Source organism: Clupea harengus, chromosome 22 (assembly GCF_900700415.2).
Source record: "Clupea harengus chromosome 22, Ch_v2.0.2, whole genome shotgun sequence".
In the NCBI taxonomy this organism is placed as follows: domain Eukaryota; kingdom Metazoa; phylum Chordata; class Actinopteri; order Clupeiformes; family Clupeidae; genus Clupea; species Clupea harengus.
In genome coordinates this window covers 5,673,366-5,687,888 of record NC_045173.1, presented here as the reverse complement: position 1 = coordinate 5,687,888, position 14,523 = coordinate 5,673,366, and the positions used below count along the sequence as shown (strand labels likewise).

General features: G+C 40.1%; 1 protein-coding gene across 3 annotated transcripts in view; it reads right to left on the bottom strand.

Moving 5' to 3' along the window:
* Positions 1 to 14,523, bottom strand: part of tbc1d1 (TBC1 (tre-2/USP6, BUB2, cdc16) domain family, member 1) — a 49,233-nt gene that overhangs the window by 31,606 nt on the left and 3,104 nt on the right. For all 3 annotated transcript variants that reach the window (XM_031560273.2, XM_031560274.2, XM_031560275.2), the window contains exon 2: positions 2,521 to 3,012. In XM_031560273.2, the coding sequence (XP_031416133.1) occupies positions 2,521 to 3,012 (492 nt within the window). The remainder of the gene's footprint in view (positions 1 to 2,520; positions 3,013 to 14,523) is intronic.

The following is a 14,523-nucleotide window of genomic DNA, read 5'->3' as shown; positions in this document are numbered from 1 at the left end:
ACTAACATTAACTACACTAACAGGTGTACATCTCTTTATTATAATACTACTAATGATTGGCAATCCTTATTAGTTAGCTATCTAACTGTTCAATTGGTTAGTCCATTCTGGGCTACTGTAGAAGCATGGTGGAACAACATGGTGGACTCTGTGGAAGAGGATCCGCTCCCTATGTACATACCTTTAATCCCATCATTAATCCTGCTATTAGAATTGGGGTCAAACTTTCATTCGAGGCACCAAGCAAGCCACAGCTTTTCATCCTCCATGAACTGATCATGCATTTGGGACATTCCTCATATTTGTTAAGCAGTGTACAGAGAATGGGGTCCTGCTGCACCTCCCCCAAACAGGCTACTCCTAAGCAAACCTGCTGAAGTGTGAGACGGTGGTCTACCGTCAGAGAGAAAATACTAAGACTGGGTGTTATCAGTCAGTAAGGCCAATGTCAGAGAATCTGGCGTGAATTGTGCTTAAACAGTGAAAATTTTAGATGAGACTTACTAAAGTCTTCCTTCTTCCTGCCAAAATGCTGAGTATTTCCTGCCATCCTAACAATACAAGGGCAGAGGGACACAGGGCCGGCCAGGACATCATGAGGTTACAGAATGAGTCAACAGAAATGGATAGTGTAGGTGATGGTGTGTGGCTGTGTGCGCTTCTGGGAGATAGACTGTTAAGTGTATAATGTAGAACGAGTTCATAATAATTTGTAATTTATCCTGACCTCAATAGTCACATTGTCAGGTTTGATGAAGGCCATTATGTAACAATAAGCATAGTCCTTCACAAAAACATAGTGTTCCTGTTCCTGAAGTGCTAAGGAGTCATTAGCAACTTCTGTATCTAGAAGGCAACACATGTAATGCACTGTCACGGGCAGACAACTGTTTGGAACTACACAACAATCATTTAAAAAGCAGAAGTGAGTCTTTGTAAATGCCGTGAAATATGTGATGTGTTCTACGACTGTGTTTGTGTGTTGGTGTGTGTGTGTGTGTGTGTGTGTGTGTGTGTGTAGAGGCGTCCTCTCCCTATAAAGAGTTGTGCATTACATGAGTGTTATAGCACAACAAGTATTTCCCATGCCCTTTGTGTTGTACTTGATTATATTCATCTATTAAAAGTTTAAAAAGTTACTATCAGCTGGTTCGTGATTTTAATGTGTGTGTGTTTGTGTGTGTATATTCTACTCAATCAGCTTTTAAGTGCGCACTCATATAAATTAATTTCAAAATTCAGCCATTAAGACTGACTAAGTGAGAGAGAGAGAGAGGGAGAGAGAGAGAGAGGGAGAGAGAGAGGGAGGAGAAAACAACACAATGATAGAGACTTACACAAAGAGAAAGAGTTGTGTGGACAGATAACTATGTGTGCCTACCAAGATGTTTCCAATACATACAGTCACCTTTTGTTGAACACAACATAAATCACCTTCAGTGCATCACCCCTAACCACATAACATGCCAACCCCTGAACACATAACATGCCCCTGGCCATACTGGGTACTGTGCTGCACAGAGACAATGGTATGCAATGCCCATATAATGATACGTACAATTCAGTTAACAATGTCAGTGACTTCTTTAAGGGTTTTTTTGTTTAGGAAAGTTGAAATGCAAATATTTTAAGTTCACAAGTGTTCCTATGTCTTCTGTGCATGTTGGTGTTTTGTTTGAGGTGCTCTTTTATGCATTTCTTGACAATTTAAAGGACCCAGACAAAAATCATAAAAAAGGGCTGAAACACAGAAACAAAAGTATGTGAAGTGAATGATAGATTATTATATCATGTTCTCTGTTGAATTATTTCCAATTTCATTCCATTTGTTAACTACCAGTATTACCTAAATGTGAAAACATTTCTTATATTTTAAGCTGGGAATGTATTTATTTATTGACCTCATTGATGGTAAGTGCAAGATTCGTCATGGTAATTTGTGTATATGGGCGAAAAGTTTCAGTTGTTAAATAGTTTGATTCCTTTTTAATGAACTCAATTGATTACATATACATTTTAATAATACATAGGTAAACCTTAGAAAAAAAACAACAGAACAAATTAAATGATTTACACAGAACCCGGAAAAAATAAAATAGATTTCATAAGGCTCTAGTATAGTTTTGATTTTATCTAACTTTTTATCCTTTTGTTGTTATAATTTTGTATTGTTTTTATTCTGTTGTTCTTAAGTTTTTCTTATTTTTTATGCTTCTTAGTGTAAGTGGTCATTGTCCCTTCTTGTTGCTATTTTTCCCCATTATAATTCTAGGAATGGGTTTTAAAGTGCTTTGTAGTCCTGTACTTGATACTGGCTCCATAAATAAAATTATTATATTATATTATTATCCACGCTTTTCCCCATTATTATTACAATTGCAGTCTATTAAAACAAAGCTGTAAGTTTCCACGAGTTATGGGGGTGCATTTATTTGATAGCTCTTAGGTAAGCTGGAGAAGTTCCATAAATACTACTATAGTTAAAGTGACTAGAAAATGAGCATGCTTTAAATGGTGTACCGTGAATAGCATGGTGCGATTCTCCTGAATGCTGGTGGGCTGGACTCCACACGCCCCATTGGCATTTCTCTTGCGTAGCTCTGGCGAAAGGCCATTCTCATCCAGAGCCTGCAGGGAGGGGAAGCTGGGGTCCCGTTGGAAGAACGCAATCTTCCTGCCTTCTCCCACCTGGACTCCGTTAGCAGTCGGCTGGAGGGACAGCACCCGTCTGATGCCCGCAGCCAGCCCCCCGATACCTCCACTGGCTCGGCTGAACTTCTCAATACACTCGTCGATTAGAGCAGGTGGAGCTTTGCGGTCAGCGACAACAACTCGCCCACAGAACAGCACCTCAAACTTCTTGGCGAACGTGACTGCACTAGGGGAGCCCATGTCATAATGATGCTTGTCGTCATGACAACTGGAGCAATGGGCGCTTGCAGCAGCAGCGGACTCCTCTTGACGTGCAGAGCTCTTACTGGCCTGACGTAAAGTACTGATGATCTCAGGAACCTGCAGAGGAGAGGGAACATAGATATAGATGGATTTCTCGATGTTGGGAAACGTTTCTCATAATCACAACAACTGCAATATATATATATTTTATTACACAGCTCCTCAGAATGTTGCAAACAGTTCCATTCATTTGAATAAGCCACCACAGCACTCAGAGGTCTGATATTTCTTTATATCAATTCTTACGAAGCTACTAATAATAAATTAATATTAATTGTTGCATTGACAACTGAAATAGCAGCTTTAAAAAAAAGGGAAACCGAAATGGTCAAATATCAAATTTCATTATTATCTCTAATGTAGGAGACTGGTAATATTAGGCCACTGGGCTGATGGCATATTTTTTCAGAAATCTGTTTTACAGTAACCAGAATTCCAGCCCAAAATATTAGCCTAATGTCAAATACATCCTATGTAACTGTTTTCACATTTAAATTCAGATACATACATATATCAGATTAGACAGCAGGGTTTTTCCTGCATAGAGAAAATTTGGGCGCGCGCCTAAGCCGTTTTCCCGAGCGCCTACAACAAATCCCGAGCGCCTAAGGCACCAAAAAAAGTCAGCGATAAAAAATAAATAAAAAAAAGCTGTCATTCATGGCGCAATTCAGCTTAATGGTGTTTTGAGCCCTCACCGTCGACTTCAAGGCAGCAGCTTGTCCCACCTCCCACCCCCTGAGCCAATCATTGAAAAGAGGCTGCTCCAAGCTTGCCAATTTAGGTTGGTTTGAATTTGAGATTTGAGCAAGCAACTTAATGTAGCTAGCTTTTAGCTGTTTTAAACCAAGGCACTTCAAAAATGTTGTTTACAACCTGCTTACAAATCTGGTTAAAACAACTAGTGAAGGTGTTTTAGAATAATATTAATGCCATATACAATAACTGACTTTATGTTAACACCACTAATTAATGTTAGCTGTCTAATTATTTAGCGCAATGCTAGCATGCATCTACCGTAATTCGATTTTTAACCAAGGTAGCCTATTGTACTGCAAAATATTGATCGCGACCTGTTTACAAATCTGGTTAAAAAAAAAAGGGTGAGCTGTTATTTATAGATATGAATTATTTCGCTCAGGTGGTGGGATGCGCCTTCATCACGCGTGCAATGCATGTTCGAATATGGTCTCAATAGTATGTTTCAAGTATAGGCTACAGCCGAAACCTCGTTCTGTTTTGATCAATAGTAATCGAGTTGATAAGCGTGTAAACTGTGAGGTGCGCGAATGGACAGAGCGGCCAGCTGCCAATCACTCAACTTGCGTATGCATCCTGACTTCATCAGTCGGCGGGGGTTTTGAGTAGGGCTGAACGATTTGGGAAAATAATCTAATTGCGATTTTTTACCAAAATATTGCGATTGCGATTCGATATGCGATTTTTTTTTTATCCTCTTTTTTTCCCAATAAAACGTAATGAATGATTTAAATATGACCAACACAATATTAGATACATTTAGTGTAAAATATTCTTTCCCACATTTTACATTTTTATTTAACTGCTCATTACAGAAACAAGAACAACAAATCGGTGGCTTTGCCACTGTGCATTTAAGTAATTAAAAAAAAGTAATTTTAAGTATAAACACTAGGCATGCAGTTTTTAAACACTGTGTGCAAAATGTACCATCTTAAATTAAAAAAAAAATAAATAAATTTACTCGTTAAAATATATATATATTTTTTTTTTGTGACCACGTTTTTTAATCGCGAACGTTGCGGTTAGAAAATCGCGTTCTATCATATCGCGATTAAATCGCAAATGCAATTAATCGTTCAGCCCTAGTTTTGAGCATAACATTCCATTTTCAGTATTCATGGCTTTCAATGTATTACAATTAGGGCTGTCAGCGTTAACGCGTTAATCTATGCGATTATTGCGGCCGCGATTAACGCGATAAAATATTTTAACGCAATTAATTTTTTTTTTTTTTTCTAATGCCTTTATTTGGACATGACATGAAGTTATGACAGGAAGCGAGGCGGAGAAGAGGTGGGGAGAGGATTGGGAAATTACATCAGGCCAGACTTGAACCTGTGTCCCCTCGGGCAATGTAGCCCGTAAGGGGGCTTGGCCTACCATTTTATGGGAGCGATGAGGGACAGGTGGGGCTTGAATAGCCCCCCTTGTTCAAAGTGGGGAATGACAGAAAAAGTTTGAGAACCACTGAGAAAGAGCTGAGGGATTGTTGGGCGGAAAGTCTCTGTTTAAGAGCCAAAATGACGGAACAATCAACACAACTAAAGTTGTATGTAGCATTTGTCAAGCTGAATTTAGCCATCACAGAAGCAGCTCGTCTTGAAGTTATCACCTTAATGCAAAGCAGTCCCAGGTTAGATGGTCCCCAACCCACACTCCATGACTTCTCTAGGAAAATAACTAGACCAGTCCGTGAAAAGGTTGCCATTTGGGTTGCAACATAGTTGAGGACAGTGGGCTGATTGAGGTGATTCGAATTGCTTCAGGGGAAATTCTTACGATTTACGATTTTTTTTAATCTATTGACAGCCCTAATTACAATATCTGCTATGTTGAGGACCTACACAGGTGTAGGCTATTATTTGATTTGTTTACCCGTTTGAACGAGTACCAGTAGACCGTGGGTCCTCGGGAGAGGCAGACAACCGCATTGGTTTATCAATGAAAGCTCAGCTCGTTCGGAGGAGAGCGGATATATTTGTGTTGCATCTCGAATTAATATTATCATTGATAAACCGGTGCGGTTGTAAACTGTCGTTCCGCTGCGAGGGCCAGCCCGACGTGCACGAATACACCTGTACAAATGCAAATGAAATGTCCACTCAAAATGCTGACAAAAGTTTGATTTCCAACGCAGCCTCCATTGGTGGGCCAATAGAAGTTAAACACACTATTAAACATATTTGTGGACAGTTTTAATTATAAAAACAAAAATAATGGTATGTAGGTTTGTATAATAAAAATGAATAGTAATAATAGATAAACTTGATTTTCGTTATTTGTGTGTTCCATTTCTGACCACTGGTTAGTTCTAGATTCTATTGATATACATTTCAGTAGTTTGCATATATATGTAAAGAGGTAAACCTTAATAATCTTTGAACCATACATGATAGCACCATGGGGCTTGGACTATTGTCAATCTAAAGCAAATCTGGAAGCAAAATGATTTCCTGAAGCATATCCTCATTATTTATGAAATGGTAAAATGTAAGCTACCAGGTGACATGGTAACACAGACTGCGCGCGCAGCGCGCACATTTTTTTTTGGAGCACCGAAGACCCATTTTGACCCAGGAAAAACCCTGGACAGACAGATATCTCTAGAATAAAATCTGTAATGTTAATATGGAACATTTTGCCAACCACCACGAGTTGAGCAGCTTAGTCATTTTCTATTTGAAAAAACACATATATGGTACTCTGTGAAGGGAGAGGAAATTATTGAAAACTTCCAACATCTCATTTCCACCATGACAGAGTTTGGATTGGCCATTTACGAGTTACTGTCTATTTAGGGGTCATCTCATCAGTAAAAGGAACAATTCAATTCTACAAAACATTGTGAATATAATGGAGGAAAAAAATGACCAGACCAATAACTAGCCCACTCAATCACTACTCAACACATTTTGTTCCATACAAATAAAGAGAAGGAATACAGAGACAGAGACGAGCGAAACAAGCAAATTAGTCAAATAGACAGAGATGGAACAGATATCAGACTTCCCCTGTGCATGTAATCTTTACACCCTTGGGAGACAGAAAGTCTTAATGACCTTCCTCCTCTACTCTCCCGGTCTGCCTGAAAATGACTCCAGGTCTCACTTGGTTGACTCGGCCGTCATAAAAAGGTTAAACATTCACTTGACAGTGTAGTCAAAAACAACAGAAACCAAAACCCAGGAATATAGCTGTCCTTCAGGCCATCTAACACAATAATATTAAACATGAATGTAAAAATGAATCAACAAATGTTCACACTGAAATTAAAGTATTTAATTAAGCAATATAAAAGATGGCAAAGGCTTGGGAAGGAGATGTATTACTGTGTTCCTAGTGTGTTCTTCCGTTAGTGATGATCTTAGAGTGCCCCTCGCAAAGTCCTTTCAAGAAAGTCTATCCACTCAGCAGCCATCTTCAGAAAATCAGTTATTTCAACCGACAAGAACAGACTTCTATCTTGGGAGTCTACAACTCCAAACGTAATGACCAAACTGGCATTCATAACACTTCTAGTCGATGTTAAAATCTCTTTCAAAACTTGGCTTACTGTCGAGATTACTACAAAAAGAGTAGCCTATTTAGCCTTCACCAACATCATGTATGCCTTCATCAACAACATCATTGGCTTTTCTCAATTCAGAGCAGGACATCAGTCATTAGAATTACCAATTGTTTTTGACAGTCATCATGACAGCCTAATGAGGATGAAATCTAGGGTATTCCAACAATTCATTTGTATTAATTACAATGACGTAACAACATATTACATTAGAATAAAAAACAACTGTTTAGATTTACAACAGATGATGGGGAATGTCTGTGTTGTATCGTTTCACTGTTTGTGGCCACTTTAGTTTAGGAGTCTGAGATTGAGTGGTCTACCCACACTGTCCTCCCCTGCACTGGAGAAGTCAACCCATACCATGAGAGCAGGGCTCGAAATTAACTTTTTGGCTTACCAGCCAAAATGGCTGGTAGATGAAATAAATTACCAGCCAATCATATTTTTTACCGGCCAAAATATTAAACCTGGCATTTCAGACCTACTCTGACATTGTTTGACTTAAAACAACCTTTACCTATGATTTTAATATCATTGTTAATCACTCTCAGAATGGATTAAACAAAATCAACTAATTTTACTTTTTTAAATAATTTATAAATTCAATTCAATTTTATTTATATAGCCCCAGAACAGTACAATTGTCTCAAGGCGCTTTACAGAGCCCAGAGCCTGAAACGAAAAATAAAACAAAAAACTTGTGTTGACAATAATACAACTCAATTCCATGTACTTGATGGCTGGTTTCCCTGTAATGTAACTAAACAGCCTGGTATTGACGTTGTTTCTGCCATATCATTTGATTTTGCATTGTTGGCTGACGTTTGTAGCTCGCTAGTCATGGCAACTCCCCATGCTAGCTAGCGATAGCTAGCAGGTAAAAATTAGTTAGCTTAATTTATCGGGAGACGGGAGGACAGGGATATCATTGCACAACATACGTGGAGACAAGCTCGAAATCATATTATCGATAGTTGATTTTTTTGTCAGCCTGACAAGGAAGTATAAAACTTATCTTAATGATGGATCCAGTAGGGTGACAGGCTAGGATAGCTAGCTGCTTAGCTGCTGCTAACATCATTCAGAGACAACGAACTTCTGGATCCTAGCTGACAGCTGACCGGTTAAAGCCCACTGACGTTTACCTTTCCGTGTGGTAAAGTAAGTTAGTCTGTTGCAACTTTTGATTCGCGCTCAAAATATTAGAACTTTGTATTAGCGTGCAAATTGTTATAGTTGTATAGAAATTCTTAGAATTCTCTCCCACTGTTGATGTTGGCGTTGCAAGCTATTTTTAACCATGACGGGAGCGGTAGTCGGGCGCTGTACTCCGCAATGTCACTCGCCAAGTGGCGGGGTATCGGACACAATTTAGTCGCCAGCCCAAAAATCTACACGCCATTGGCGCTTGGCGGGTGCCAATTTCGAGCCCTGCATGAGAGGCACACGACCTTCTGCTGACCGTTATCCTTTTCTCAAACATCAGAACAGGGGCCCAAGTGTAGACGACCAGAACAGCAGGCAACAGTGAGCCATGTCTAAAGTTAGCCTGCACCCACAACAAAACAGGCATTTAAAGTCAGTTATTTTCTCCAAATCTAATAACTGAAATCTTGGAGTACTTGGTTGAGCAAAACCTGAGCTGAGCTGAGCCCTTACTCATCCATGCAACAACCTTTTTAATGTTGCTATTCTGTCAGTGAACATGCTGAAGTGTAGTTACAAACCCTCAGAGCACTAAAAGGTACAAAGTGCACATTTCTACTGGATAACTATTCTTTTTCTGAAAGAACAATCTGGTAAACTGAGGAAGAAAGAAAATAAGATAACACAATAACATGGGCATCATTACTGGTAAAAATATGAGGAAAGATAGACCTGCTAAACTAGAACACAGCAAACCAATGAACAAGCAACTCATTGATCAGGTCAGTCAGGTGTGTGTGATGTTTGGGTAAAACTTGCTGGATCTTGCCTGAAACTGAGGAGTTGTTTCTACATTTCTATATTTTCTGCATAACTGTTTCCATAAGCTGCAGGTCAACGTAGCATGTTATGAGGCACTGGTACAAGGAAAAATAAGCCAGTCCATAAACAAACCTACAACGTTACAAGACATTATTAAGAGATTTCAAGTTGATGACAGAACTACCGTTTGCAAAGGTTAGGAACAAAGAGCTGGTCTGTGTTCTGCTACTAAAAAAAAAACATCAACTTGATGCCAGTCTAATGCCATTTTGCCAGGAACATCTCCATACAGTCTAACACTTAAGTCTAATCAAGAGCACACAGTGTCTGAATGTGGTCTTTGTGTCCCAGTGCAGTGCCACTCCCTCTTACCACACCGGTAGCATGCTGCCAATGCTGGCCTGCCATGAGAGACCTTTTTGCAGTCACTCAGGCAGAGGCCATTCATAAGAGCTAAGCATGAAAGATGGTGTTGTTCAGTACTATTTTATTTATTTATTTTTGCTCCACCTGTAAGAACAGCGTGGATGAGGCTAGCTCCATTTACACTAAAAAAACTAAATGATCTTGTGGATTCCCACCAAGGATATGATAGTTTTCCATTTTGAAATTTGTTTTTAGTCTTAAAACTCGTACATAAAAAAACATGTGCACGCACATGATACGAGCGCACAGAACAATATCGGTAAGAGAGAAACCTTCATCACGAGAGAATATTTCTGCTCTGCAAGTACCTCCTCTGCAAGTACCCTTGAGCAGAAAAGCATCTTTTGCTCAGCGTGCACAAATGTGGTCTCGTGAGAATGGACCTGAGGCAAGTGCTTGCTCAACCCTTCCTACGCATTCACAACTGCTCACCCCCTGCTCGCTTGCTCGTCAAGTTCGATTTTGAGACTTTGGAGGCGAGGTCAGTGGCTGATGTCACTTTGATGGTTACTTTGAATACTGAACAAGAGTTCTGATTGGCTGTTTGGTTTCCCCTCACTCCAGTCTAGCCAGTCCAGTCAGTGTGGCCAACTTAGCAGCCTGGTCGCTATGATTTTGTGACTTTTTGACCTGCCCTAGAGACTAAAAATCATGTCTAAACATAAAATATCATCACGTTTGCCTTTTTTTGCATTTTACCTCTAGCGTTGCCCACGTTTATAAAAGTAATGATTGACCTATGTAGCATCACCACCTGGATGTTCAACAGATCTAATAGATATTACGCAGCTCAGTCAACAACATGTTAGATGTGGCCTCAACTCCCGAACACTCTGTATCAACAGCAAAAGAGGGATATAATAAAGCTTACGTATATGAATCATTTTAGCTTACTGTCCTCTGTAACTACGTATACAGAGACAGAGCTGAAAATACATGAAATCCAACAGCACTACTTGAGGCTACTGGAAAGCACAGTGCAGAGAACGTGGGGAGATTTGTGTGAGTAGAGAGAGTTGGAAAGATTTATAGGATCACAGGATACCATTAACCCTTAGAAGTCCATGCTTCCCTGCCGGGAATTATGAGACATAAAAATAACACCCCCAGAAACCTTGAACCCTCTACTTTTCAAATATATACAGTTCGAAAAACTAAAATATAAATAAGCACTTTCTAAGGAGACTAGAACTAATCTCTTGCACATTTCAGTCTCTGAGTGAGGTTTCAGCTCCTAACGACCCGCCCAGTAGCAAATGACAGCTATTCATATGATAAGGGCATGGTAATTCAGTGATTCGCTATTGGGTCATGATGTGGCAAGATAACCTGTGGGGGGTAGAGGGCCACAAAGACATTCCAGGGCCATTACGTGATGTGTGACGTATGCAAACTAGATATGATGACTTCTAGCAACCTTTAGTAACATTTCAGTGAGCCAATAGCAATCTTTAGTAACATTTCAGTGAGCCATTAGCAACGTCTGGGCTGCAGTCTGTTTTGCTTAGGAGGGTTCTTAACCGAGTGAAATTACCCAGAAGTATTTAACTGACAGCCATGATTAGAGCTAGGCAAATTCTCTAAATGCTTAGGAAATATGCTTCAATGCTTCCCTTCTTATCTCCTTTAGCATAGGGTACATTGGACCATCTTTTACGAAAGGAAAAGATAATGCTGTCCCACAATTTATTGGGGCAACAATTTTTAAAAGACCCACGTCAATAACATTTACTATCAAATAATTAAGTAGCCTGGTGTAAGTGCAGTCAGATTCTCTTAGCACCATGGTTGGCTTTTTCCTAGATTGGCTATTGACCTAAAATATCAACAACCTTTTGCCAGAATCACAGACTGTACCTTTAATGATAGTTGAGCCAGTGCTTAACCTTGCAATGTAAATGACCTTAAGCCTGTCAAGTTGGACTAAAGGTATGGTGTACTCTGCTAGATAGTTCATCATATCCCTTTCTGGTTCTGGTCATGCTGTGGTTTGGTGCCTTAGTCCACAACAGGAAAAAATGGTAAAATGTTGTGCGGAAGTTCTCGGGTCGCATGACTTTACGTATAACAGACACACAAAGTCATGTAAATAAACAGGCCACACAGTGATTGAACAGATTTATAACCTAATATGCTATAAATATCTGTGAATGTTGTTTGTTTTAGAATACTGTACTGCAGTTTAGCATTAATTCAGACCTGGATATTATGCTGATTTATAGGGGGGGGGGGGGGGGGGGGGCGTCCATTAATGGCTGGGAAGACACTAACAATTTGACAGCCTTGAGTGAAGTTAGCCAAAGAAAACCTATAAGCCTACACACACAGCCAGGTGAAACAAATAGATACCTAGGCCTAGGCTATGTCAAATGTGAGAGATCACAAAGACACGCTGAAGCAGATGAGATTTATTGCATAGCTAAATGGAGCAGAGATGACAGGCAACAACTGCCCCAGGATGACAATATAACTGCTCCAGGATGACAATATAATTTCTCTGGGCATGTGGCTTCTGTCTCGAGGTCTTGTTGGTTCACCCTCTATAATATTCTGAACATTGGACCTCTCACACCACATGCTACACACCTCTATAATATTCTGAACATCGGACCTCTCTCACACAACATGCTACACACCTCTATAATATTCTGAACATCGGACCTCTCTCACACAACACGCTACACACCTCTATAATATTCTGAACATCGGACGTCTCACACCACATGCTACACACCTCCTTGTGCAGGCCCTGATTACCTCTAGACTAGACTATTGCAGTGTTACTCTAGTGTGCCTGCCTGCATGTGTCAGCAAAAAAGGGCACGTAACTCCTCTGCAAGTGAACCTTCACCGTCTCCCTGTAGCTGCTAGAATTAAATTGAAATCTCTTACTCCCGCCAATAGAGACAGCCACCGGATAGGCAACAGTCTATTTACAGTCAAAATCATTCAACTTCTCTCCTCCTCTTGAGCACTTCTCTCCTCCTCTTGACCACTTCACTCCTCCTCTTGAGCACTTCTCTCCTCCTCTTGAGCACTTCTCTCCTCCTCTTGACCACTTCTCTCCTCCTCTTGAGCACTTCTCTCCTCCTCTTGAGCACTTCTCTCCTCCTCTTGAGCACTTCTCTCCTACTCTTGACCACTTCACTCCTCCTCTTGAGCACTTCTCTCCTCTTGAGCACTTCACTCCTACTCTTGAGCACTTCACTCCTACTCTTGACCACTTCACTCCTCCTCTTGAGCACTTCACTCCTACTCTTGAGCACTTCACTCCTACTCTTGACCACTTCACTCCTCCTCTTGAGCACTTCTCTCCTCCTCTTGAGCACTTCTCTCCTCCTCTTGACCACTTCACTCCTCCTCTTGAGCACTTCTCTCCTCTTGAGCACTTCACTCCTACTCTTGAGCACTTCACTCCTACTCTTGACCACTTCACTCCTACTCTTGACCACTTCTCTCCTCCTCTTGACCACTTCTCTCCTCCTCTTGACCACTTCTCTCCTCCTCTTGACCACTTCTCTCCTCCCCTTGAGCACTTCTCTCCTCCTCTTGAGCACTTCTCTCCTCCTCTTGACCACTTCACTCCTACTCTTGACCACTTCACTCCTCCTCTTGACCACTTCTCTCCTCCTCTTGAGCACTTCTCTCCTCCTCTTGACCACTTCACTCCTACTCTTGACCACTTCACTCCATCGCCATAGACTGCAGTGGAGACTCTTTTCAAGTCTCTACAAACTCAGCTATTTTAAAAGCATGTGTCCTGCTAGTTTATTTGGTACAGTCAAATTGTATTTAATCATAGTTTTGGTATAGTTCTAATTATTATTATTATTTTATTATTATTACTATTATTGTAATAATTGTTATAATAACTGATATCTTATATTGTTATACACATTTTGTTGTAGTATGCATGAACATTTTTATCAAATGCTTTGTAAGTCGTTTTGGGGCGAAAGTGCCAAATACTTAAATGCTTTCTTTGAAATCTTTGATAGCCCAATGTAATCAAATAAAAATCATTAGAGGCCTGTTAACATTTGTGTCCAGTCATACCGGTACCAGTCACGTCATTTCAGAAGAGATAAAGGCTGAGAGAGCACCCCCTACCCCCATGCACCTGACTGCTTTAGTGATACCTCCCTGCTTAAAAAAAGAAAAGAAAAACCAGAATGATTTACAGTACAAAGGGGCTTTGGGGACATTTTGACAACAAGTTATGCACTGTGGAAACCCAGTGAACCTTTATTCCACATTAAAAAGTAGCATGTGATTACAGCTATGGTTAAGACCATCTTAAACAATCAAATTCATTGTTTCAAGTACAAGTCACAAGTCACTTTCTCCCAGACACTCTCACCTTAGTCTGAAGAATGGATGCATGTCTCAATACTGTGTAGGCATACATCAAGGCTCCATTCACTCTTTGGCCATTTAGATATTTCTGTGCTAAATAGCTTCATCTCTTCCCTCTTTCTGGAAATCTGAGCCTGACCTGTGGGCTTCGGTCTATGATGTCATCAAAATGTCCTACTTCCAATACCCAGTAGGCCTAAGTGTGTAAATACTGGCCAAGCCCAAACACTGACCTGCTGTGGTACCATCAAGATAAGCTTTTCATAGTCAATGTAGCCTTGACTAAACTGCGGCCAAAAGGGCTACATGATTATGACAAAAAATATTATTCACAATTACAAGATTACTATTGCAAATTCATTTAGCAATACAAACTCTAACCAAATCAAGCAGTTCTCAATTTACTGTATTGCAGCTTTAATGATAGATGAAACAAAGAAAAGTAGGCTACTTTCCATTGTTAGTTGGTGCTCTCTGCAACAATGTGA